General features: G+C 38.4%; 1 protein-coding gene across 5 annotated transcripts in view; it reads right to left on the bottom strand.

Moving 5' to 3' along the window:
* The window catches only part of AKAP7 (A-kinase anchoring protein 7), a 139,399-nt gene that overhangs the window by 32,836 nt on the left and 79,585 nt on the right, over window positions 1-26,978 (bottom strand). For 4 of the 5 annotated variants that reach the window (XM_065888879.1, XM_065888876.1, XM_065888880.1 and 1 more), the window contains one exon: window positions 23,824-23,971. In XM_065888879.1, coding sequence (XP_065744951.1) covers window positions 23,824-23,971 — 148 coding nt within the window. Of the gene's footprint in view, window positions 1-23,667; window positions 23,972-26,978 lie in introns of those variants that run through there. The other variant, XM_065888878.1, reaches the window with a different exon arrangement.

Raw genomic sequence — 26,978 nt, forward strand, 5'->3', positions numbered from 1 at the left:
AAAGAAGATGTGGTACATATATACAATGGAATATTACTCAGCCATAAAAAAGAACGAAACAATGCCATTTGCAGCTACATAGATGGACCTAGAGATTGTCATACTGAGTGAAATAAGTCAGACTGACAAATATCATATGATATCACTTCTATGTGGAATCTTTAAAAAAAAGGATACAACTGAACTTATTTACAAAACAGAAGTAGAGTCATGGATGTAGAAAACAAACTTATGGTTACAGGAGGGGTGGGGGGATAAATCGGGAGATTGAGATTGTCATATACGCACCACTATATATAAAATAGATAATGAATAAGAACCTGCTGAATAGCACAGGGAACTCTACTTAATACTCTGTAATGGCTTATATGGAAAAAAGTCTAAAAAAAAGAGAAAAGAGTGGGTATATGTATATGCATAACTGAGTCACTTTGCTGTACACCTGAAACTAACACAACACTGTAAATCAACTATACTCCAATAAATATTTTTTTAAATAAAAAATAAAAAGACTATTGAAACATATTTCATATATAAAAGTAAAATGTCTGTGTATTGTTTAAACACATACTTATAAAATTAAGATATGTTTCTTGTTAAAATACATACTAATACTCTTTCATTTTCAGCATCACAGAAGATCAGGGCTAGAAAGTAACTGAGTTGTCAGTGCATCCATTCATTAGCTGTCCCATTCTCCCCTATGACATATCCCTTTGACAAACTACCATGGGAGGAGGCTTGGTTCATCTCTGGACGTTCACCTGTTTCATTCTACATAAAACAAATGTACTTCAAAATGGGAAAATCTGGGGCTTCCCTGGTGGCGCAGTGGTTGGGAGTCCACCTGCCGATGCAGGGGACACGGGTTCGTGCCCTGGTCCGCGAAGATCCCACATGCCGTGGAGCGGCTGGGCCCGTGAGCCATGGCCGCTGAGCCCGCGCATCCGGAGCCTGCGCTCCGCAACGGGAGAGGCTGCAACAATGAGAGGCCCGCGTACCACAAAAAAAAAAAAGAAAGAAAGAAAATTTGCACTAGGAAAGGAGCAAGTAAAATGTCTTCTAAATTAGTTATAGGGATACCTCTTTAGTGATTAAGTTTCCTTTTCAGGTTTATTTAGTGAGTCTGATAAACTGCAGGGGCCAGTAAGCCTGTGCAACAACATTCTTATTCATGAACATTCCCTTCAGGAAGCTCACTATGAGACATGCGGTAATTCAAAGGACACGAGCGCTATAGAAGAATTCAGCAAAAACTATATTGGAGACTATCTACAACATCTGTTAATCCTACAATATCTACGGGAATGTTTCAGGTTAAATATGGTCCTGTGTAGCAACAGAAAGTACTTAATCTACCAAGAAATATGCATTTATTGTCAGTCTATTCTACCTTTTGTGGCCAAAAAGTATACAGTTTGAGAAAATGTTCAACTGCTGGGGTTTAAACAAAAAGGGTCTAGCTGCTTTGTGCTGCATTAACTGAAAACTAAACCATGACGAGTCCTACTGTATTGGACTATTCACCCCATTACCAAGATTTCCGGCTGTGCATACAGTTAACTTCCCACACAAACATAGCCCTTACACAGCTAGTTGATTTTTTAAAAATCACTTTGTTTGCTCTTAATAGATTAAAATGGTAGCACTAATAAATCAGTGAAACGAGAATACTTTCTATCTACCACCACCACCAAGGACAAAAGCAGGATAAAACAACAGCAGGAGGGGAGAGGGACCACTTGACTCTTACCACTTGGCCAGCTGGGTACCTCCTTTCTGTATCTCTGCAGGGCTATAGAGGATGGGCTTCCCAACTCACCTGTGTTTTGAGAATGACAACCATAAATTTCAACTTTCACCAAAAACTTGTTTAATTCTCCACTTGAGCTGCTCTCAGAAGATACATTCTACGGCCATCACCGTTTACAGCAGAATTAGAAGGGTGTGGGCATAAGCACTTTTGTGCTCTGCGGCTAGGAGGTCCTCACTGAGCATATGGCCCAGAGCAGGCTAACAAGGCTGCGAGGTGGGGTCACGAAGATGCGTAAGACCCAGAAGGTTACTGTACAATCCACTAGCAAGATCGGGCCCTCCCAAGTGTCTACTCTGGGTTCTTTTACATGCAATCAACACAGCTTATGAACCGGATATTTACAGTTAGTGCTAATTTACATGTTTCTTGAAGCATGCTGGCTAAGGAATTCTCTGCCTTTTTTTTCAAGTTCCCTTTGTAAGTACTGGTAGACATGTATTACCAGCAGCATAGCAGTGCCTGGAGGAGAACCTTCTCTTTAGACCATCCTGCAGCAGAGAAATTAAACACAGCACCAGAAAACAGCTGATATGGTATGTGAACAGAGCATGGGGCAGATTAGGAGGAGAAAAACAGTGAAGTAACAACAAAATCAAAGACAGATGAAAGAATAATGAGGAGAGAACGGGGAAGATGTGGGGCCAGTAGGGGTGAAGAAGAGGAAACGGGGCACAAATGCATTGATTCTAACCATAATTTGCACTTTCAGATTTGAACTTCGCTTCAGACACAGTGTCTTATCTTCATTTTCTTTTTAAAATTTTGTAACTTGAGAAGGTAAACCCCCAAGAGCACTTCCTGTCGATCAATACTGAGAAGGGCTGTATGTAAAACAGAAGACTTTGCACTCCAAGGATCCCAGATGAGAAAGACAGAAAAGAGCAAATTCCTCATTGAGGTGAAACTTGATTTCTTCAGTTACAGACAGGGGACAAAGAGAAAGAGAACACAAGGAAAGCAGGAACTCCAAGAAAACCTGGAGCAGTGGAATAGGAAGTGGAAAAAGGTAAGGAAAGAATCCACTCTCCCTACATCTGTCCAGACCAAGGTTTTTCAGATCGAGATCTTCCTCAAGGAATCAATCAACCAAAACCCTCAGAAACTACAAATGGATCATTCTGACAAATATCTGAAAAGTTTCACGCTGCCAAATGAATACCAATGCTCATTGTTAGAAAATGAACAATTCTGTTGTGAAGTCACCTCAGGTTTTAAGCGCAGGACCATCGCCTACTGTACAGTATCATTTTCACAAGTAAAATTTAGAGCACAGCTATGGGCTCTTGTTAATAAGCAAACGCTCCAAAGCCTCGCAACATTTATTCCACAGCATTCTCAGAAGATTTCTTGTAAAAAAAAAAAAACCTGGCTTATTTTCCCAAGTGAATATGTATAAGATATGTATTAATTATTTTTAAGCCTGTCCCTGGCTAACTTCCTGAGGAATGAGCAGCAGGAAATACAAGCCAGATGTGTATCTTTGAGTATCTGAATCAGATATCAAGAGATTCTGTCGACCTATTTAAATTTATTTAAATAAAGCACTGATATGACATAAATGTGGCTGCAAATTTTCATTAGTATGTCTGTAAACATTTTACTGAAAAAGAAGTAAAAATTCAATATTTGGGGGCAACTGCCATTAAGGCAAATTCTATTCAGCAAACTAACTACAATGCCAGTACTGTTTTTAACAAAGTTGAAATGTAAGTGCACACACATAAGCCAGTGAGTAAGAAATTTCAGTGCAAGGTCATCAATTTAAGTTCTGTTTTCAGCCATAAGCAGATGTGGAACCTGCCTGACATTAGTTTAAAAATATTCAGTGAAGTTTTGCAGAAATTAAAGTGGCATCACTTGTTTGGAGGGATCTTACAGTTACACCCGAATTCCCTCCATGGAGAACAAAGCAGAGGACACATGAAAATATCTGCAAATGTATATATATGTCATTTTCGAGCCAGCTTTACTTCTCTATATGTTATTATTGAGCATTGCTCTGAAAACATCCCAATTTCAGATAAGAAAAATGAAGTCTGGCATGTACAATTTATCAAATTGTATGCAGTGATATAAAGAAACTCAAAACTAAATTCTGACTCTAGATAGTGTGATAAAAACGAGCTGTAAAATACCAACAGAAGAAAATGAAAAATGACTTCGGTATTCTGTATCTTTAACATAGCTCTATTCATTGAGTTGCTGTACTTCGACAGTTAATTAACTACACATCTACCAATCCTTTCAGTAAATGCACAAGAAAAATCACAGCTCATTAGTCTGCTATGTTTCCCATAAGAAAAAACCAAAACTATCCCTAGAAGACAGCCACATAAAATAGCCAGCCACTTAGGATGTGGCACAGAACAAATCACACTTACTGATTTTTTCCTCATCTCTTGAGAAAGGAAAGCAGCAGAGCTGGCCCATGGCACTAGCGCTCTCTCTCCTTCCTGGTGTTCTCCCAGGGCTCCCCAAAGAGCGACTGCGGTTTATCCCACGGTCCGCGGAGCAGCACAGGAGCACGACGAGTGGCTGCACAGAATACCCGGCCAGCCGGCAGGCAGGCAGGCAGGGAGGCAGGCAGAGGAGGGGGCACTCGCCGCCGGGAGCAAAAAGGCTCCGCCTCCCCGGGCTCCAGACCCACGCAACTGCTCTGGGACTGGCTCTCGGGGAAAGAAGTGGCCCTCCGCTCGCCTAATTCTCGCAAAACTGGGAGCTCTCTCGCCCTGAGGTGAGTGCCACGTGCGCTGCGTGGCTCTGCGGATGTGTCTTTAAGAAAGGTAATCGAGAACAAACCACAACCGGTCCTTTCTCCTGCAGACAAATGCGGTAATTGCACAAGGAAATTCAAAGGGGAAAAAAAAACCCAGATTTTCTGTCTGCATTTAAAGAGGAAGAGCTTTCTTTCATCCCCAGGAGATTTTTCTTTCTTTGTTTTAGGAATAGGGAACCTGACTTTGCAGAACACAGAAAACACAACTTGAATGAAGTACCACGAACTTCAAGCTGCAATAAGGGTAGAAATGCGGGGGCGGTTGGGGGGTGGGGGTGGGGTGTAGGGGGGTAAAAGAACATCAGTTGTCGTCTGCACTTTACATCTTATCTTTTACAGTTAAATACCTGCTTTCTGAAACACTGCTTTCTTCCTCTATTAAAGCATTAAACCAATACTATGAATTTTAAAATTAGAGCATCAAGTATGTCAGTAGCCCAGAAAATGCCCCAAATCTAGAAGCATCGCTGAGAAAAAGATCAGCGATAATAGCATCTTTCTTAATGAAAACACAAGGTGGTTAGGCAGATTTAGGGACAACAAAGCAATTGATTTCCAGACATGATGATATATTTTGAACTTCATGATGTAAGATTTCATGTAATCGTTCCAAATCTGTTATCTTATCTAGGGAAGAGCCTTATTGTATGACACCATGAGAAGGAAAGACTGCTCACAGCATCAAGGTTACCACCCAAATTCTTAACTTTACTCCTCGACTTCCCAGCTAAGCACTCACACCCATTCACCAGGCAGTGAAAGGAGAGGGCAGTGGATGATAATGAAAACTGCCCGCAATTCTGGAGGCAGTGTGTCTACCTCCCTATTCATCTGAACAAAAAGAGTGTGCAGTCTGGAAGAATAAAACCTGTCAATTTTTAAAATCCTAAGCATTACTTTTTGTGTCAAAGCAAGAAATATTTGCAGTGAACACTCTTCATTGAGGAAAATGAGCAACTCCTGGCATCCCCCAATCCCGGCATTGGTGTAGTGATAGAACCTTTAGAAATAAAAAGCCAGAGGTTTGAATCTCAGATATAACCCTAACCCTAACCCTAATACCTGACAGCAGGTATTAACAGTTCTGAAACACTGACCTCTTTGTCTGAGTTTTGATTTCTTCATCTGTAAATCTGGTAAGTTCAATATAAAGTTTGTTTTTTTTGCTGGTAGGCGGGCCTCTCACTGCTGTGGCCTCTCCCGTTGCAGAGCACAGGCTCTGGACACGCAGGCTCAGCGGCCATGGCTCAGGGGCCCAGCCACTCCATGGCATGTGGGATCCTTCTGGACCGGGGCATGAACCCGTGTCCCCTGCATCGGCAGGCGGACTCTCAACCACTGCGCCACCAGGGAAGCCCCAATATAAAGTTTTAATTTGTCGTTGCAAAGTAGGTCGTGTTTGGGAGGAGGGAAAGAAGAAGAGAACAGACTGTGGAAGCAGTGTATCTATATGCACCTCAGTCTTTCCAGCACCAGCTAGCAATCTCACCTCCTCCTCTACAAATTTCTGGCCCCCCTAGCTGCCATCTTGATTTACTGCTTATCCATGGAAACTCCAAACAAGAAGACCCCTCACTCCAGTGCAGCATCCAGGGGATAACATTCTGTGATGAACCCTACCAACTTCACTTTATTAATTAGACCCTGTTGGCACTACTACTGAAAACATACAATTAAGAATGAAAGATATAAATTGTACCATTAGCTAAGTAACAGTGTGTATCTCAGGATATCCTGCAATCCAAGGTGGAGTGGGCAGGTGGCGTGGCTATGTTAGAGGCTTTTTTTTTTTCATAAGCGTTAAAAGTGAGTTAACCATAATAAAAGATTAGAAAACAACTGAGAAATTGAAGACAGGAGTTTTAAAACTGCTTTTAATTGTGCAAATAATTAGCACACCGTTTAACCTCAAAGAGGGGATGGAGTCTGAGTTCAAGGTCACTAAGGTTTTTCTCAGTTCTGAAAGGCTGTAATTTCACCCTGTAGGCTTATGACTACTCCTAGCTCAGGATTTCCAAGAATGGTTTTCACACTGCATAGTTTTGGATTTTTTCAATAAAGATGATTCCTTCAACATATAATTAAATGTGATTTTCCTTCTACAGATTTCATAAGTTTTCATATACACAAATTTTCAACTCAAAAATAACTAAGAAATTCATGTGTCTGTATGTTTTCATTTAGGAAACAAGCTATATATATGGAATTCTGGTGAAAAAAATAGATCCGTTTCCCTGCCATTCCATGCGCCCTCCCCCCGCAAATCTGAGTAGCTATCATTCAGAAGGACCTAGAAAGTAGCCATCTTTTACCCAATTATTTGGAAATACAACAGTATGTCAGTATGTAACTAACTTGAATAGTTTAGATGTAAGCCCCTCCTCTCCCATCCCTATCTCACAAAACAATCAAGTGGTAAGTTAAAATTAAAAATAATCGCTAACATTTCCTGGACACCTACTATATACCAGGCACTTGCTAAGGGCTTTACATTTAATCATTCATTTAATCCCTACCACAGCTCTGAGGTAGGTACAATTACTATCCCCATTGCACAGGTGAAAAACTTAACCTCAGGGAAGTAACTTGGCCAAAATCTCTCAGAGAACTGTGACAATAATGGGATTTGAATTCAATCTGTCTGGCTGCATAAGCCCTGAGCATCTCATTGCTGAGTTCCGTATTATTAAACACAATTTGTGTGTGGTATCAGGTATATACTTTATGAAACCTCTTCCAATTTCAGAATAATGTCCAGAACAATAGTTATTTAATCAAGCTCTATGGTAATATGTTGTAAATGCCTTGGTTTCTCATGTTTTGTCACCAGATCCTTTTATTAATGGTGCTAGAGTATTTAAAATCCTATTTTAAAACAAAGACCTAAAGACAGGTCCTTTATTGGAGCTGGAGCCTGGCCCTGCTGCTGCTATGCCTTGGGGAAATTACTCAAGGGAGAACACGGGCACCGGAACAACCCTGGGAAGCATTCACCTTCCAGGAAAAAGAGCAACTTGGACCATTCACAAGTAATCCTAGAAAATATTAGTAGGGTTTTATTAGGGGGTTAACAGACTCCTTTCAGTAATATATAGACATCTACCATAACTAGCAGATTAGAAAAAGAAGTAAGGTTAACATCAATGAGAAAAAATATCTGATATCATGTTCATAAATTTAAAACCATAACCTTTTCATGTTTTCTTTTCTCACAGGCCTTGCTACAAACAAATCATGGTTAAAACAGTTGCCCATATCTGCTATAGCTGTTTGAATTTTTATCATAATGGTTGAAATGGCAGGAATAAAACTAAAAAGTATGAGGGGGCAGCAGCTGCCTCTTCTTCATGTACTCTGAAATATCAGCTCTGATTACTATCTCCAATGGGAAAATATAATTCTTAACTATGACCAAAGACTCTATTCTCTTTGTCATTGTTTGGCTTTATTTTCTATCTATAACTGAAAACATGTATATTTGGATTTCTGGCCAACCTTGCTATAAAAGTCTGACTCTGTAAAACTGTACAGATTACCAATTCTTCTGAGATCTCTCGTTCATTAAGAAAGGAAATCTGAGTTTGACAACTTACAGAAGCAAATAAGAAAGAAAAGAAAAAGTAAATGTTCCTATATTCAAAAGAGCGGAGAGAAAGAGGACATCAAATCATGAAGTTTAAGAAGAGGGGGAAAACGCTTTACCCCTCCAAATTCTGGAACCAAGCCTTAGGAGACATGCCTTTAAGCACAGAAGGCACACTTCAGAAAGATTTCCTTATAAAGCAGGTAGCACTCTTACAGAAACTGTTACACCAAGAAATGTCACAGTTTCAGTGAAAAGTTACATAACTTCAAGAAATGCTTGGGGCTTCCCTGGTGGCGCAGTGGTTAAGAATCCGCCTGCCAATGCAGGGGACACGGGTTCAAGCCCTGGTCTGGGAAGATCCCACATGCCACGGAGCAACTAAGCCCGTGAGCCACAACTACTGAGCCTGTACTCTAGAGCCCGCAAGCCACAACTACTGAGCCCACGTGCCACAACTACTGAAGCCAGCGTGCCTAGAGCCTGTGCTCCACTACAAGAGAAGCCACCGCAATGAGAAGCCCGCACACCACAACGAAGAGTAGCCCCTGCTCGCCGCAACTAGAGAAAAGCCCACACGCAGCAACAAAGACCCAACGCAGCCAAAAATAAATGAATGAAATAAATAAATTTTAAAAAAAGAAATGCTTGACAATTTATGGAAACACAATTCATGAAAATTGGGATTTCTGGAATATATCCCAATTTTTTTATGTTGGCATCAGAGTACCAAAAACCAAGCAGTTACTCTGGGCTTGAAGAAGTTTAGATGGACTTACTCAATATTGTATTGTTTCTCTATGTTCCTGTAAAACCAAATTTTAATTCTCAATAATCAATCCACAGTAAGCATATACCTATCACATAGATGCTACTCCATTCTGAGTCATGCTACATCTACCTAGCCATTTTGTACCCAAAGGGCAAGGTTCTGAAACTACATCATTAAATATTGATATTTGAAAGCTGTTCTTATGAGTGTCTGTCTGCAAAGGAAAGAGACTGAAAAATTATAACTGAAAAACTTTAAGGATAATCTGTAAATCTCACCAGTAAGGTCCTTTTTAATTACCAGCTAAAAGAATCTTGACCAACCAGAAATTTGGGAGCCAAGAATTATTTTTTAACATTATTCCTACTTTAGTCATATTTTCAACAAAGACTTTTTAACTTCTCTCTGCAGTGCTTTAGCCGTTTTTCTCAAAAACTGTAAGTTATAGTTATCTGTATTTGAAACTGCCATATGCTATACAATTTCAGTATGTAATTGCAAAGACAATGTGTTTTTTCCTATATATGAAACACGAGGAGAAAAACATAACATACCATGTGCATTTAGGAAAGGAGAGGAAACAAGCAGATAACCAGAGGTACAAAGGAAGTCCTTCCTTACCAATCCATAATGTCCTTCCCAATCTCTACATGCCAGCTTAGTGCCAAGCTTCAAATGCCTCCACCCTGCTTATTATTCAGTCAGTTCTTTTCTATGTATGTGGCCAAACCTTAAACAATGTACGTAGTTGAAGCCCTTTCCTTAATGGTGAGAAATCAATTAGGGCAGAGAATCTATTTCCCTGCTCAGAGAACAGACAGCAGCAGGGCTGGGAGAAGGGCTGAGAAGTTACAGTGTGTACCTGGACACCCTGAATTTGTATTATACCATTTTATCAATTCAATTTGATTCCAGGTGCACACTGAGTATGTGCTAATGTGATAAGCACGTCAGCTCTTGGGGTGAAGTTAACTCTTGAGTCGAGGGGTGCTGCCAGAGGAGGTGAGAGAGAAAGGCTGGGTCAAAGGAAGGTGGGGGGCCCACATTTGCAGGCACGCGTGAAAGGAGCAGAAGGAAGCCCAGCATTTGCATTGTGGTAAATTCCATTTGACAGTTTTAGGAAGGCAGTGCAGTACCGGAGGACAAAGGCCAGTGACAGTCATCTACACTGGACAGATACTGTTCAGGCCTGCTTTTTTACGGTCTGTCCTTCTTTACAGGCATTAACCATGAATTCACAAAAACTGACATGAGTTACTTACTCATGGACAAGTGAAATGTTTGCATGTTAAAATCTACTTAAAGAAAGAAAGAAAGAAAAGCAGAGAATACACTTAATCTGCTGGCCAGTATTTGTATTATCCGATATGGCTGCTTTCTTATTCAAGTGTCTTTAATCCTTTAATGCCCTGAACCTTTCAGAGAGAAAGAAACATCCTTCATAGGAAGAAAACATGTATTTCAAAAAGCCAAAAAGGACCCAATAAGTAAATTCTATTTGTAGTTTAACAATGTAAACAACACAAAATTGGGTTCTACAGTTCCCAGCTTATTGGGGGGTTTTCACAGGTCCTAATTCTTTATGTAGAATATCCTCAATATGTGTAGTTCTGAAAGTGGTTCACTGTTTGTCTTGGGCAAGACAACAGTCACATTTCCTGCTATGTAAAGCATTTGAAGACTTCAAATAAAAGGTGCTCTAATAACTCAGTATATAATTATTAAAGTTTTTTTTCCTCTAATAACATTTAAAGTGATACAGAAGAATGAAAGGGAATCCCCAAGATAATGAAAAGAAAATTCTCTTACACTAGATGAAATGCAGTTAAATCAAGATTGGTTTCAGCAGGTCTCAGGATCTGTTATGATCCACCATGGTCTAGGCTGACACTCATCGGATACACTATGTCAGTATTCACTCTGTTTATGGATTCATCTAACAAGTTTTAGTAACTATCAGAACTGTGCTTAAAAACCCAAAACACTGAGTCTATTTTCTGTTAATACATTTTGCAATTTACATCCAAAATGTGTATCTGTTAGGATGCATTCAGCTGCAAGTAACAAAAAACTCCTGATTCAAGAGGTTACAAATTTTTCAAAATGTCATTACCTCCTATGACATTTGGGTTGGTTATTTCTGTGGCTTAAGATCATCAAGATTCACCTTCTAGTCTCCCATACTCAGCACATGGGCTTGAAGTCACCTAGTGTCCCTGTCGTTAAGAAGCTGCTAAGTCCAGGGATCGCATGTATACTCAACAATTTCCAGCTAAAAAATGACGTTCTCTTCCCAATAAATTATGCATCATCAAGAAAACTGTTCTCTGAGGTCCCAAGCAGACTTCCCCTCACTTATCAGAACTGGGTCACGTGCCACTTCCTCAACTAATCACTGGCAAGAAGAATGGAACCAATCAGGGCAAAAGTGGAGCCCACGTGCTCTAAAGCCCACCGCCTCACAGGGAAGGGACAGCTCTGCCAATCAGCAATCAGGGCAGGAAAAGAATGGACTCAGAAGAGGCAAAACTCAGAAGAGTTTTATATTTAACTTTTAATAAAAATGTGGTATCTACTGTTTAGTCAATTAAACTTAGAAAAGTTCTTGAAAAGGTCTATAAATAATTTTGTATAGCAAAAAATGATAAAAGCCCTAAAAAGTGAATCGATAAAGGGTGGCATAGTAATTTTTATTTATTTTTGAGGTACGCGGGCCTCTCCCTGTTGTGGCCTCTCCCGTTGCGGAGCACAGGCTCCGGACGCGCAGGCTCGGCGGCCATGGCTCACGGGCCCAGCCACTCCGCGGCATGTGGCATCTTCCCCGACCGGGGCACGAACCCATGTCCCCTGCATTGGCAGGTGGACTCTCAACCACTGTGGCACCAGGGAAGCCCAGATTTTTTTAAAAATCTATCATATATAGATAAATGTATGCTGCACTTATCAACTAAATTCTTGCTAAAAATGCATAGTTGGAGCAAGACTGTGAACTCCCTTTCTCTAAGCCATATTAGGCTAAGATTGACTTCTTAAGTAAAAGCTTTTGCTTTGATCAGAGCTGTTAGCAATGAAAATATATTTGGCAGCTATGGTTCCCTGGTATGAAATATAAAACATGATAATCAAATGTAGTTTCCTGTACTCATAGCCAGAATCAAAACAGAATATTCCCCTGAATACCCTAGTCAATAGAAGATCAAATAGAGCCACAATTCTTGAATAGACAAAATGTTGTTCTTCCTGTTAGCTACAGTTAGTGCTTTAGGTATTTTATACAAAACATAGGTAACACTTTATTGTGTTTTTCCCATAGCTCCCCAAAAAAGTCAGTTTTCCATCTTCACCATTGTATTTTTATACATAAATTATATATAAATATGTGCATGCAATATAAAATATTACATAAATACACAAAAGGCACTTGATAGATATATCATATTTGTGTATATGTGCATTTTTATTTTTGAAATGCACCAATTAATCCATGCCAATTTAAGGACAGCATTAGGAATGAGGCAAATTTATAAAAATCTGACTGGGTGTTCTGATGTTAGGAAAGTAAGAATACTGTTGCAATAAGTATTCTAGTATAACTAGTAGTGCCATTAATCTTAATAACTAACATTTTTATAACTTTATATGTCAGGCACTGTGTTAAGTACTTTTAAAACATTAATAAGCATTAATTAGTTTGGTGAAAAAACACGTTCAGAGGCAATTAGGCAATGTGATGGGCCAGTCAGCCATAACTTTTGGCAACTTAGGCAGGCTCTCCTAAGACTAATTCCCTAAATCTTAATGGCTTCTTTTGACTGCAGAATCTGCCCTCCAATCATTTCATTCATTTATTTTTCTTTCTATTTGGAATTCAATACTTTCTTTCACGTTTTCTAAAATACACTTAAAATCAGAGGCTGTACACATAAATCATAAAATAACACAAATTATCATTGCATCATTCTAGCAGTGATGCTTAATTTGTCACATAGTTAAATTTACCACATAGCACTACCCCTTTAATAGGTAAGGTTCTCAAGGCCTCTAATATAAATCATAAGGTTTGAAACCAGCCCAACAGACGGTTGGATTTTCAAAATAGCCTGAGCCACAGCTGTCACTCTGTGTTAGCATCAGATAATAGCTGATATACCAGTTAAAATACAGTGAGCCATCTTACGATTAATTTGCTCAGTTACTTACCCTGCAACTTCCTCTAACTCAAGCAGATGGAAAGAAACAAGCTGAGAGTTCCAACTATCAGTTGCTTTTCAATTTTATTAGGGGCATAAATAATGAAACTTCACTTTCTTTTTAGAAGACAGGTTTCATCAAGGAAACATTGTAAGAAGAGGACAATCAGATTACAAAAAGGAACAAGACTGGCATTTGAAATATAATATTTTACCACGTCAAAGGTTCCACTTTTCAAGAACGCTATGCTTTCTAGGTAGGATGATGTGAGTCCCATTTAAAGCAGGATACTCTTGGTTTTCTTTTAAACCCAGCATAGTACACTTACAAGTATCCATCTGGGTAATAAATTACATGGCCATTCAATTTGTGTGTCATAGAGTAAATAATTAAATACCTTGCACTCAGCTCTTATTAAATTACTTGATAATTAAGTTTTCAAGTAAAAAAAAAAAAAATGTACAGTTCCCTTAGGTGATAAATTGTTTTTTCACTTTTCCCTCTTCTAACATGCTTGAGGTAAATTCATCTTACTCAGTCTAACTAGAGATGAAATTTTCTTAATCATCTCCCTGTCAGCCTGTGCAAAAGAAAACAAGACAAAATGTTTTGGTCCTGCCTACCACAAAAGAGGCATTCCTATACTATAGAATATAAATTTCACATAATAATGATTTTTTAATGCATCGTTTCATATAGATATGCTATTATCAGTCTTGGGTATTTTTCTACTTGTCACATTCTTACCACAGAATACTTAAATGGAAACTTAAAAGGGATGAACAAAAAAATTAAGGAGAGAGGAATCAACCTAGTTTATATTTTATAGAGAGATAACTGAGTAGCCATCAAAATTAATTTGTTCAAAGGAAGAGTAGGAAATATTGATCAAAATTAAGTTTGGAATGTTGTCTGAGTTTTAAATTTTTTCATAGTTTTCTTGGACACATGAACTAAATCAGAAGTTCTTAAATGTTTTGGCCTCAGGACCCCTTAACACTCTTAAAACTTATCTACAATCTCTCCCTACCAAGAGCTTTTGTTTATTTGGATTATGTTGTCAATATTTACTACATTAGAAATTAAAACAGAATTTTTAAAATTTTATTTATTCATTCCTTTCAAAATATCAGTAATAAATCTACTATATAATAATGTTTTGTGAAAATACCTATATTTTTTAAATTTTTCTAGTAAAATGAATGGCATTATTTTTCATTCTCATAATTTTCTTTAATATCTGGCTTAATCAGACAGTTTTATCCTCATATCTGATTCTGCATTCAATCTGTTGTAATATGTTGTTTCATCTGAAGTATAAGAAAAATCCAGCCTCACATAGAAGTATGTTTAGAAGAAGGAAGAGAATAATAGCCTTTTCAGATAACTGCAGATATTCTTCTTTGATATTACATCAAAACTTGACAAGTTGTAGTTTCTTAAAGTTTAGTTGCAATGTGGAATCTTAAAAGCATAACAATGAACTTTTCATACTCTTTACAGTCAAATCTTGTGGTCTATATTGACCTTTTAATGGGCCTTTTATCCATGCATGTCTTTGTAACAACACACATCAGTCATTTTAAAAATACTGATTCACTGAGTTATGCAGATTCTCCATATTTGACTTTTTCATTATATAACATCAAAAAATTCATTAATATCACACCACCTCATTAGGTAAGTCTTTATGGATTACCAAGGGGAGCAAGTAAATGTTTGGGGGTGAAGGAAATTTTCAGTATCTTGATGATGATAACGGTTTCACAAGTGCATACATATGTTAAAAACTCATCAAGTTATACACTTCAAACAGGTACAAGTCTCGTGGATAAGTTATACCTCAATAAAGTAAAGACAGATAGTGTGATAGATAAACTGGAAAAATGGAGTTCCTTATTCTACTCTGTGTTCTCTACTTTTGTGAATAAAATTTTCCATTAAAAAAATGTGGGGGTGGGGGTGGGGGGCTTCCCTGGTGGCGCAGTGGTTAAGAATCCGCCTGCCAATGCAGGGGACACAGGTTTGAGCCCTGGTCTGGGAAGATCCCACATGCTGCGGAGCAACTAAGCCCACGTGCCACAACTACTGAGCCTGTGCTCTAGAACCCGCGAGCCACAACGACTGAGCCCACATGCCACAGCTACTGAAGCCCACGTGCCTAGAGCCCGTGCTCCACAACAAAAGAAGTCACCGCAATGAGAAGCCCATGCACCGCAACGAAGAGTAACCCCGCTCGCCGCAACTGGAGAAAGCCCGCGCACAGCAACAAAGACCCAACGCAGCCAAAAATAAATAAATAAAATTTTTTTAAAAAGTGGGGGAAAGTCTTTAAATTTAAGAATCTGTCAACTCATGGTAATAGATTACAGTTTTCTGAAGTTCTTATTATTGCCTGAAAGCTTGAGTTTTATCATTAGCAGTAAATCATGCCAGTTGTCCTTGATGTGACAAGTTTATTTATTTTCAAGATGTCTGCCGAACACCCAAGTGTGAAAATGAAAAATGTCCATGGGTCAATTTTCAAGAAAAAATGGTGTTCCACGAAGGAAAGTAGCTATTTTAGCTCGCAACTTAAACAACCACACAGTGCTCTTCCCTGAGCTAACCTCCCGCTTCAACATGCAGAGGCGCTTTATGAACACCTCCCATTTTTGTCACACAAATACTAAAAAGACACCTTCTCAAAGGTTGAGATTAAATACAATTAATAATTCTTACTACTCAGCAAGACCATTCTTAGGTGAAACTGGCTTTTTTTTTTTGCAACTGCCTTGATTCACACTGGTAACCCACAGTTTTACCCACCACTGCTTTTGCATCATCAGTGCAAATGATAACCCAGAGGAAAAAGCAAACAATATCTTAGTATTATTATAAAAATAGTTTTGCCCTCACAGACCCTAGAAGTATCTCAGGGACTGCCAGGGATCCGTGGACCAAACTTTGAGAAATAGTGATTAAAGCCGTAAGAGTTTAAAGCCCAACAAAAGTGTAGCCTTAGACTATTAAATCACTCATAAGATAAGCACAATGAAGCACATTTTTACTGGTCATACAGAGTGAAGTAAGGCAGAAAGAGAAAAACAAATACCGTATGCTAACGCATATATATGGAATCTTTAAAAAAAATGGTTCTGATGAACCTAGTGACAGGACAGGAATAAAGATGCAGACGTAGAGAATGGACTTGAGGACGCAGGGTCGGGGGAGGGGAAACTGGGACGAAGTGAGAGAGTAGCATTGACATATATACACTACCAAATGTAAAAGAGATAGCTAGTGGGAAACAGATGCATAGCACAGGGAGATCAGCTCGGTGCTTTGTGACCACCTAGAGGGGTGGGATAGGGAGGCTGGGAAGAGATGCAAGAGGGAGGAGATATGGGGATATATGTATAGCTGATTCACTTTGTTATACAGCAGATACAAACACAACATTGTAAAGCAATTATACTCCAATAAAGATGTAAAACAAAAAAAAGTAAATGATTCACGTCAGAAAAAACAGACATTTAAGCACATATCTAATGCCAATACCCCTACCTACTAAGTAAACTTTTAAGTGAATGTATGACATTTTAGCAACATAAACATTTTCAAATTAAACATTTTAGAAATTTATTACTTACCACTGATACGACAAAGGCTCAGATTTATGGATTCTAGAAAGCTGAAAGATATTTGTACTAGCTACGCCTTTCACCCAAGGAAGAAAAACTGTTGACTTCCTTTTCCCTGCACCCCTTCCTACCCTATCAACCAATGGGTCAATTACATTGACATCATTATCTTCCATAAAGAAGACCCCCATGCTTACATACCAAACTGGGCAAGATTCAGAGCTTTTGGAGCTCTGCCCTGACCCCTAATGGTAAAGAAGCATTGAAGGTTAGAACACCACAGTCAAATCTCAGGGTCTCCTTAGAAGTAACCCCAGAAAGTACTTTCCTTTTGGCTGAACCACTACCTACACAGGACCACCGGGAATCACTGGATGGACCATGACAAGGCTTTTAAGACTGACAGGACTGGTCTAAGCTGTCCAGGTCTAAGAAGAGTGATTCTAAAAAAACGGGGACACCTGGATAGAATAAAGTCATTGACTCAACTCACTTGGAATTCTCCATAGTTATTTCAGCCCATAAAGTCTGAGTCTGGTGTCTTGTTGGTCTGACCTATCTGACATTGGCTACAGACTGCTGACTACAGCTCTGACGATGCTAACTTACTGCCTATGACCCCTGTCCTCTTCTATCACCATATCTGCATAGGCCTGTTTGTTTCTATTTCAGTTGATGGTCAGCCCAACCCTAACCCTCTCACTGCCTCTGTTCTAGTTAGAACTAATTGAAGGTCTTATCTTTAGGATCCAATCCTAAGTCATTCTTGAGTATTAAACTTCACCCTCTTTTTATCTCACATCTATCTACTCAGTTTCCTTTATCACTTACTCACTGACTTAGTATATTCAACTTTGCCCATCTCCTTTCCCACCTCCCTCACTAACTCCTCAAACACACAAACCTCCCCTCTGTAGCTTCCTCAGCTAACTAGACTGTAGACTCAGTCATGGTGCCTCCTATCTCTAATATTACTATTATTCCTGTCACTTAATATTATCACTAATATTACCCCCACCCTGCCTCCCAATCTATTGCTTCTCTCCCTCCTGTAAACTGTACCTATTGTTCCTGGACAGTGTCCTTTCTCTACTATCCACCTCATCCTATTTATCCAAGCTCTGCCGCGCCCCATCCCCACTTTCCTAGAAGCTAAAGTTATAAGCTTCTTCCACTGTGTCCTATCAAAGCCCATTATTGTCAGGGATGAAGCCCTATTTCTCTACTCCTCCTCCCTCTTCATTTCTCAGATATAGTCTTAGCTCCCCAGTGACACTGTATCACTTTTTTTTTCATCTTTATTGGAGTATAATTGCTTTACAATGGTGTGCCAGTTTCTGCTTCACAACAAAGTGAATCAGTTATACATATACATATGTTCCCATATCTCTTCCCTCTTGCATCTCCCTCCCCGCCCCCAACGCTATATCACTCTTAAGGGCTATGTCTTATACTTCTCTGTATCTCATTATACCTGAGAGAAGTGCACACACTGTACACTTTCAATAACATTCATTAAATTAATGGTGAATAATTATTATTAAACCAAAAAACAGCTGGGGTTGTCAGAAAATCATGTTTGTACCTCTGCTTGCAGAAGCTATAAAGAAGTACATTGGCCAGCAAAAAATATATATATATATATAAATATATATATATATCTTCTAGACCTTTCCAAATTCCCCACTGCCTCCTCTAAGAGGTGTCTGACAGCTGAAAGTAAACTAGTCTTTGCAAGCACTAAACTGCTCATCAATCTTACAAAGGGTGTCATTTAGTCAATTACCTTCCCTAAGGAAATATAAATGGAACAGAGCTGCAAGAGAAAATTTAATTCACCCAACTCCAGTAAGTAGCTCACAGAGAAGAGCTTTCACCACCCTAGGATATGTGAGCTATAGTTCATTCCTGGATTCACCAGGAAAAACTGGTTTTTCACTCTTTTTTTTTTTTTGAATTTTAGCTGATTAATGCAGTTAGGTTTGAAGGAGTTATATGTCAATATTAGGTAAGCATAATATCAACCACATTTCTTATTATGAGAGAATTAAAATGTAGTACCTTTCTCTTGCATCTGAACCTGTGACTGTTGCCTCCATATCCTACCAAACTCCCCTAACACTCCATATAAAGATGCATGATGGCACAAGCTGGAGAGGAAAATGCTCAGCATGGAAATGAAAAGTAGACCCAGGGAACAGCCGCAGCTGCCGGGGGATCCAAACTCAGATGCCTTCAGGAACCAATGCAAGTGAGTTAGGCAAACTGTAGAAGAACAAGAGTCAGGGGATGATGAAAGGCAGCTACTTTCAAGGTGTGCCTACTACCCCACCCAGGAAATCACTGCATGCAAGAACGTAGAGCACGTGTGGCCACATTTCTGGATTATTCAAAGGCATCAGAAACCCAGATTTTTTACATAAAATCACCCCCAGGGCTTCCCTGGTGGCGCAGTGGTTAAGAATCCGCCTGCCAATGCAGGGGACGTGGGTTTGAGCCCTGGTCCGGGAAGATCCCACATGCCACAGAGCAACTGGGCCTGTGCGCCACAACTACTGAGCCTGCGCTCTAGAGCCCGCGAGCCACAACTACTGAAGCCCGCGCGCCTAGAGCCCATGCTCCACTACAAGAGAAGCCACCGCAGTGAGAAGCCTGCACACTGCAGTGAAGAGTAGCGCCCCCCCCACTCACTGCAACTAGAGAAAAGCCCGTGCACAGCAACGAAGACCCAAGGCAACCAAAAATAAATAAACAAAATAAATTAAAAAAAAAAAAAAAAAATCACCCCCAGACTGGCAAGTAATTAAAATTATAAAAACAAATTTAAAAACTCTGTGTTAGTTGAGTACAACATGAAAGGCTGCTCATTTGTGATCTTTGGAACACAAAGTAAGGTTGGTGGGGTGTAAAAAAAAACATTCTAAAAGAATTTCCTAAAACTATTTCACAACCACTTTTAGTAACTGGATTTCTATGTTAATCCTCTATGTCTGACTACTTAATTAATGATCCCAACAGATAGATGAAAAGCTCAAATACAAAAATAATAACAAAAAAATCAGAAGAAAATATAAACGAAAATGTATCAAATCTTTGGTTTGGAGATGACTCTATCATAATAATTAAAGAAATCACACAATTTTTTTATCTATAGTTTTACAAAAATTAAAAACATTTAATATGCAAAACACCTTGTGACCAAAACTAAATGCAAAGTAAAACCTGGAAAAATATTTGAAGTCAATATGGCAAAGGGCTAATTATCTTTACTCTTAAGAAAACCTCACAAGTTGGTAAGAGACACAAGAATGCACTCCAACTCCTTATGGACAAAGATGGTTGCTGTTGCCAGTTCCTAACCTCATACAAAGTAGTGTACCCTGTGGGACTAGGACCGAGACATCTGCAAAACCACACATGAGGTTATGAGGGGGAAACATGCACAATTAAATGAGCTCTCAAAAAAAACTCTAAAAGCACCAGAGGAAATCAAGTGCCACAAAAGACCCAACAAATAGTAGAATTCACACCCAAGGAATCAGATTTTCAAAATTAATTATATTGACACCATCAAAGAAATAAATGAAGGAATAGCATCTATAAAGCAAAGATCAGAACAGGAAAGGATGAAAAAGAATCAACTGGAGATCTTGGAAATGAAGCATAGTCATTAGTTTTTTTTTTGTTTTTTGTTTTTTTGCGGTACGTGGGCCTCTCACTGTTGTGGCCTCTCCCGTTGCGGAGCACAGGCTCCGGACGCACAGGCTCACTGGCCATGGCTCACGGGCCCAGCCGCTCCGCGGCACGTGGGATCTTCCCAGACCGGGGAACGAACCCGTGTCCCCTGCATCAGCAGGCGGACTCTCAACCACTGCGCCGCCAGGGAAGCCCCTGTTTTCTTTTTAATGTCCTAAATGATATAATTGAGACAGCTGAAAAGAAAATCAGTGATTTGGAATCCAGTGCTCTCCAAGAATGCACCATTAACAAATTAAGAGATAGGAAATATGTAAATCTAACAAATTCTCTCCCCAGAAAAATCCACATATGCACCTACATACAAAGTTTTATAAACAATTTCAGAAGGTTCCCAGAGTCCCTGAAGCCTAACTTCCACTCTAGAATTCTGAATACAAAATATCTTAAGATCTGAAATCTGTCTCACTCTTTAATGCATACAATACTGATTCAAAGTTCAGGAAAGAGACATTAAATTTGAGTTAGTATCAAATTAAAGAGAAGTCATATCAATGGAAGCCAGTTAAATCTGAACAAGAGGGCGGAAGATCTAAATAGACATTTCTCCAAAGAAGGCATACAGATAGCTAAAAAGCACGTGGAAAGATGCTCAACATCACTAATTATTAGAGAAATGCAAATCAAAACTATAATGAGGTATCACCTCACACCGGTCAGAATAGCCATCGTCAAAAAATCTACAAACAGTAAATTCTGGAGAGGGTGTAAAGAAAGGGAATGCTCATGCACTGTTGGTGGGAATGTAAACTGGTACAGCCACTTTGGAGAACAGTATGGAGGTTCCTTAAAAAACTAAAAATAGAGCTACCATATGATCCAGCAATCCCACTCCTAGACATATATCTGGAGAAAACCATAATTCGAAAGGATACATGCACCCCAATGTTCATTGCAGCACTATTTACAATAGCCAGGACATGGAAGCAACCTAAATGTCCATCAACAGATGAATGGAAAAAGAAGATGTGGTACATATATACAATGGAATGTTACTCAGCCATAAAAAAGGACAAAATAATGTCACTTGCAGCTACATGGATAGACCTAGAGTTTGTCATACTTAGTGAAGTAAGTCAGACAGAGAAAGACAAATATCATATGATATCATTTATATGTGGAATCTAAAAAAAGGGTACAAATGAACTTATCTACAAACAGAAATAGTTACAGATATAGAAAACAAACTTATGGTTACCAGGGGGTAAGGGAGGGGAGGGATAAATTGGGACATTGGGATTGACATATACACATTACTATATATAAAATAGATAACTAATAAGAACCTGCTGTATAGCACAGGGAACTCTACTCAGTACTCTGTAATGGCCTATATGGGAAAAGAATCTAAAAAAGAGTGGATATATGTACATGTATAACTGATTCACTTTGCTGTACAACTGAAACTAGCACAACACTGCAAATCAACTATACTCCAATAAAAATTTTTTTTAAAAAAGATAATACAAAAAAAAAAATCTGAACAAGAAATGAAACTCACAAAGATAGAGTCCTGCCCAGTATTCTCTGTTGCAAAACTCAGGTAAGATCAAGAAAATCAGTAATTATCCATAGCAAATACAAGACTCTAGTGTGTATTAAAATTGACTAATTATTAAATAATAATTATCATTTTAGATGCAGATATTGCTTTAATGTTCATAAAGGCAGGAGAATATAGAGTATGTGTAACAGGCAAAAACCATTTTTTAAATAATGTTAAATGATTGATATGGGGATATAAGATGGGTGAAGTTTGAAAGAAACTAAATTGCTCTGAAGTAGAAAAGCGTGAGAGAGAAAGAAGCCTGAGAGAAAAATCTAGAGAAATTGTCATAATAAGGGGAATTTTAGAAACCAAGCTGGTAAAGAGCAATAAAAGAAAACTCAGTGAATGGAACACAGTAATCTGGGATGACCTGAACAGAGCTGTGTAATGGCAATATAGGAGATCCATGCTGTGAGCTATATAATGCAGCCCCACAATACCTTCAGTAAAATCTACATACTGCTCTTTTTTTAAAAAATGGGAGTGGGAAAGGCAATGAAGCACTGAGTTCTCCTTCAAGGTTGGTCTGAAGTAATTACAGAGAAGATATGGAAAGCCAGCCAAAATCTATATTACGCAAGAAGCATTTAAATTTGCCTTTTACAATGAACCTAAACAGCAATGTTTGGTCTTCATCAAAACTTTGATGGAAGGCAGCTCTCTTACAGAGATTCTGAAAACACAAAAATCTTCCTTAAAGCACACCTGAAATGTTCCAGAACATAAAATTCAAATGACATATTATCTTCTGTTTAAGATAGCTAAGATCTTTGGAAGGTAAAATAATGACTTCTCTGAAGATCTCTAGTGAGAATTTAGAAACAAAATTGTGTCTCTTGAACATTTTTAAAATACTTTAAACTTCAGTATAAAGATTCTTTCAGGATGTATATTTCCATAGGTTTTCTTCAAGCTGACGTGGAGAGAAATACCTTGGTGGAAGACCTTGAAATATTTAGATACTGGTATTTATCTTCTCTGAGTATTTTCATGTTACTTCAAAAGTATACAAATCAGGTTGTCTTGAAGTTCACAATTTTGTAAGAAGACTGCCCAGTTTGAAATTGTATATTTTAATCACGACAGATCAGGCTCCTTTAAAAGACATTCACATTGCAAACAATGAGAAATACCCCTGTTCTGGTTTTTCAGATTCTTCATTTGGTGTACACACTTTGCACTCGGAAACATAATTGTGTATGAACCTGTCTCATCACATGCCATCTCCCTGATATGATGACAGAGCACTTATGTATGAATCTTTGTTTCCCCTTAAAACATGTTTTTCTTAGGGAAGAAATTAAAGGACAAGTTTTCAATCTTTGCAGGCCACCTATGCTTTCCCTTCCCAGAGTGAAACTTTCTGACCTGGCACATTCTCTTCCTAATTAGAAGCAGTGAACACAAAAATGCCTGGTATAGAATGCTGTGGTCACGTAGGCCTTCACTGAAGAAAATGCTTTCTTCATATTCACGAAATAAAATTAAACTGAAATGAATTATGAATCAACATTTGAAGACTTCATGATGATTGTGTTTAAAGCACAAAAGTATAAAAACCATAGGTACTAAAATCTTGATTAATAAACATGAATACTAAATATGTTCCACAAAATGGTTAATGTATTACTGTCAAAACATAATATTTAGGAAAATACGTCGTTGAGAAAAACATACAACATAAACATTTGCCAAAACAAAATTATGCTAAAGAAATCAAAATCAAAGATAATGAGTAATTTTTAAATGGCACTCACCAATCACAATTGAAGACTCACAATGATAATAACCATTACTTTGCTTTTTCTTCAGCATGGAGCAAAGATCTATGCGATGTACCATTTCTTCTCCAAATCTGTGACTGATAAATTTTTCATAGAATTTGGGGTCTATTTTTTTCACTCCCTTGAAATAACAAAGCAAAATCACATCAATCAATCATTTCACCTAAGCACGCAACCAGTTCACATCTATACCACTTTCTTAGAACCTGATATTACATTTTGACTGCCTACTGGCATCTTAAAATGGATACCACAAAATTGTTGTAAAGTTGTTTTTAAAGTCCCTCTGCCTAGAATGAGTTGTATTTTTTTTTTAAAAGTCATTAAAGAGCATTGAGTTTGAACGTGGAAGCATTCAAATCTTTATACTTTAAGCTTCAGAAATAATAAAGTATATCAAGTTGAAATTTGATATACCATGGGAAGAGTAATCATCTCCAACAACAATGGAGCAATGGGTGAATTTTTTAAAGTAATATGGATCTTAACACTTTACAGTGTGTAAAATGTTTTAATAAATGGATGCAATTTTTAAACTTATGTAAAAAATCATCTGAAAGACAAAGGTTATTTGAATTAGAGTAGAGCGGTCAATGGATCTTCCAAGTTCTTCTTTACCCGCCCCTCCTGATTCTCAGTGTACTTTCACAGCAGGAATAGGGCTGGTTGTTGAAAAATTACAGCGGGATGCCCTTGGTAACTTGGTAGTTCCCCCAAATATGGGAAAGAATGTCTTCCCCTCCCCTTACTATACATGGTCTTATACCCATCTCAAAGTCCAAAAACGGTCCATAAGATGAAGATACAGTACTTTACGGGGCAAGTTTACCGGCTGACCGTGCGCAAACTTTTTCTTTAAATTTATATGTATTTTTACATTGCCCTGGAAATACCTGTTATTTGTTAAAACTTAGAAAATATAAAGAATCTAGAAAAAAAGAAAAGAAAAATCACTCATGACCCTGTTATTTATATAAAATACATTAACCCTGTGGTGCATATCCTTCAAGTATCCTTTTTATGCATGTGTATTATTATCAAATTATATTTATACTCAAGTGCAATTAGAATAACTCTCCCTTTTTACTCACAAAAGTTACAAAAAAATTTTAAAGAGATATAAAAACAAAAATATTAAATCACTCCAAATTACTACTACTAAAATTTTACTATGTATTTTATTTTTCCTATGCACGAGTTATACCATGAGTACTAACTGACACCAGTGCTTTTTTCCAGTTAATGTCCTATCAATAAATAATATATTGATGTGCAAAATATTTTTACATCTCCATAGTACTCCATTGTATGGAGATATAATTTATTCATTCAATTCTTTATTGTTGAACATTTAGGTTGGTCTTAACTTTTAATATTATATTTAACATGTTTTGTTGATACATGTTTTTGTTCTATGTCCGAACTGAGCTCCCCATCTTTCCTAACCCCTTCACTCACAGACTTTCTTTCCCACCTCAGTTCGAGTTGATCAGACTGGAAGCCTTGGGGTCATCCTTGATTCTCCTCTTTCCCTCAATGCTACTTCCAATCAAATCCTGTTGGCTCTACCTTCAAAACACACCCAACTCTCACCACTCTCCTGCTACCTTTGTCTGAGCCACCTCTGTTTTTGTCTTTCACCTGGATTATCCCAACAGCCTCCTGTTTTCCCACCGTTGCCTCTTCTAAAGCCAGAGTGATTTTATAAAAACATACATCCAGATCAGGTCATCCTCTGGTCAAAATTCTCCAAAAGGTCTCCATTTCTCTCAAAGGAGGAGTCAAATTACCAGACCGGCCTGCAGGCTCCTGTTCTGCTCTCCCCCTACTTCCTGGGCCTCATGCCCACCACTCTCCCCTTTGACCCCCTCCAGCCTCCCCGACCTCCTTGCTCTTCCGTGAACATGCCAGGCATATCCACCTCACAGCCCCTGTGCTGCCTGTTCCCTCTTCCTGGAATGCTCTTCCCCCAGATATCCTCCTCATTGCCCATCCCCATCTCCTTTAACTCCTTGCTCAAATATTACTTTCTTAATAGGGCCTCACTTAACCATGCCATTTAATTTGTACTCCCCCCACCCAGGAGGTACTCCCAAATCCTCTCTATCCTTCTCCCTTTATACACACTTATGTATATTTTTAATAGCACTTACCGTCTTCTAACATACTCTGTAATTTATGTTTATTTTCATTGTCTGTCATTAGCTGTCTCTCTCCATTAGAATGTGAGCTCCACACAAGGATTTTCATCTGACTGTTATTCTCTGAAATATCCCCAGTGCCTAGAACAGTGCTTGACATGGAGCAGTGCTTGATAAATAATTGTCACAAATGCAAAGGAGGATAAAGTTTCAAGAAGAGGATAGTTGACAATATCAAATGCTGTTCATTCAGAGTTCAACAAGAATGAAACTGAATGGATTCCTTTTGATTTGGTGGGTTGAATGCCTTGAGAGACAGCAGAGCCTAATACTGAGGGTCAGTCAGTGCATGAGTTCAAGTCCTGGCTCAGCCGCTTTTCAGCCATGTGACCTCAGTTTCCTCATCTGTAAAATGAGATTAACAATACTACCTACCTGTAAGTGTTACATGCACTAAACAAGTAAATTTATAGAAGCGCTTAAAACAGTGAAATATGGTAAATGCTGTAATATATTGATATATATAATTACCATTAGTGAAAATAATAGGTAAGATTTCAGGGGGAAAAGGTTCCGAGTAAATGGAAACTGACCATTCTTATTTCTCTTTCAAATGCTTTTTCATTTGTGTGTGTTTATTGAGTGGGGGTGGGGTGGAGTAAGGGTGTCATTCCCTTTGACCAGACAGAAGATCAGTGATAAGTCAGCAGAAAAATCAGGACCTTCAGTTTTCAAGATACCATTGCCAGCATTGTCTAGCCACTATAATCTCCATTTCAGTTCTATAAGATGTCATTGTTTAAAAAATAAGAAATAAGGGAAACATAAGAGCTACTCTAATCTGTTAGGCTAATTAATTTAATTTTAGCAAAAAGTAAGCACCAACTATTTTGCAAGAATTCTCCATAGATGACTTCCGACATGAATCTTAAGGAGTTATTTTTTACCAAAGAGTGAAATGGAATTAATTCTTTAACTCATAATTTA

Source organism: Phocoena phocoena, chromosome 12 (genome assembly GCF_963924675.1).
Source record: "Phocoena phocoena chromosome 12, mPhoPho1.1, whole genome shotgun sequence".
Classification (NCBI taxonomy): Eukaryota; Metazoa; Chordata; class Mammalia; order Artiodactyla; family Phocoenidae; genus Phocoena; species Phocoena phocoena.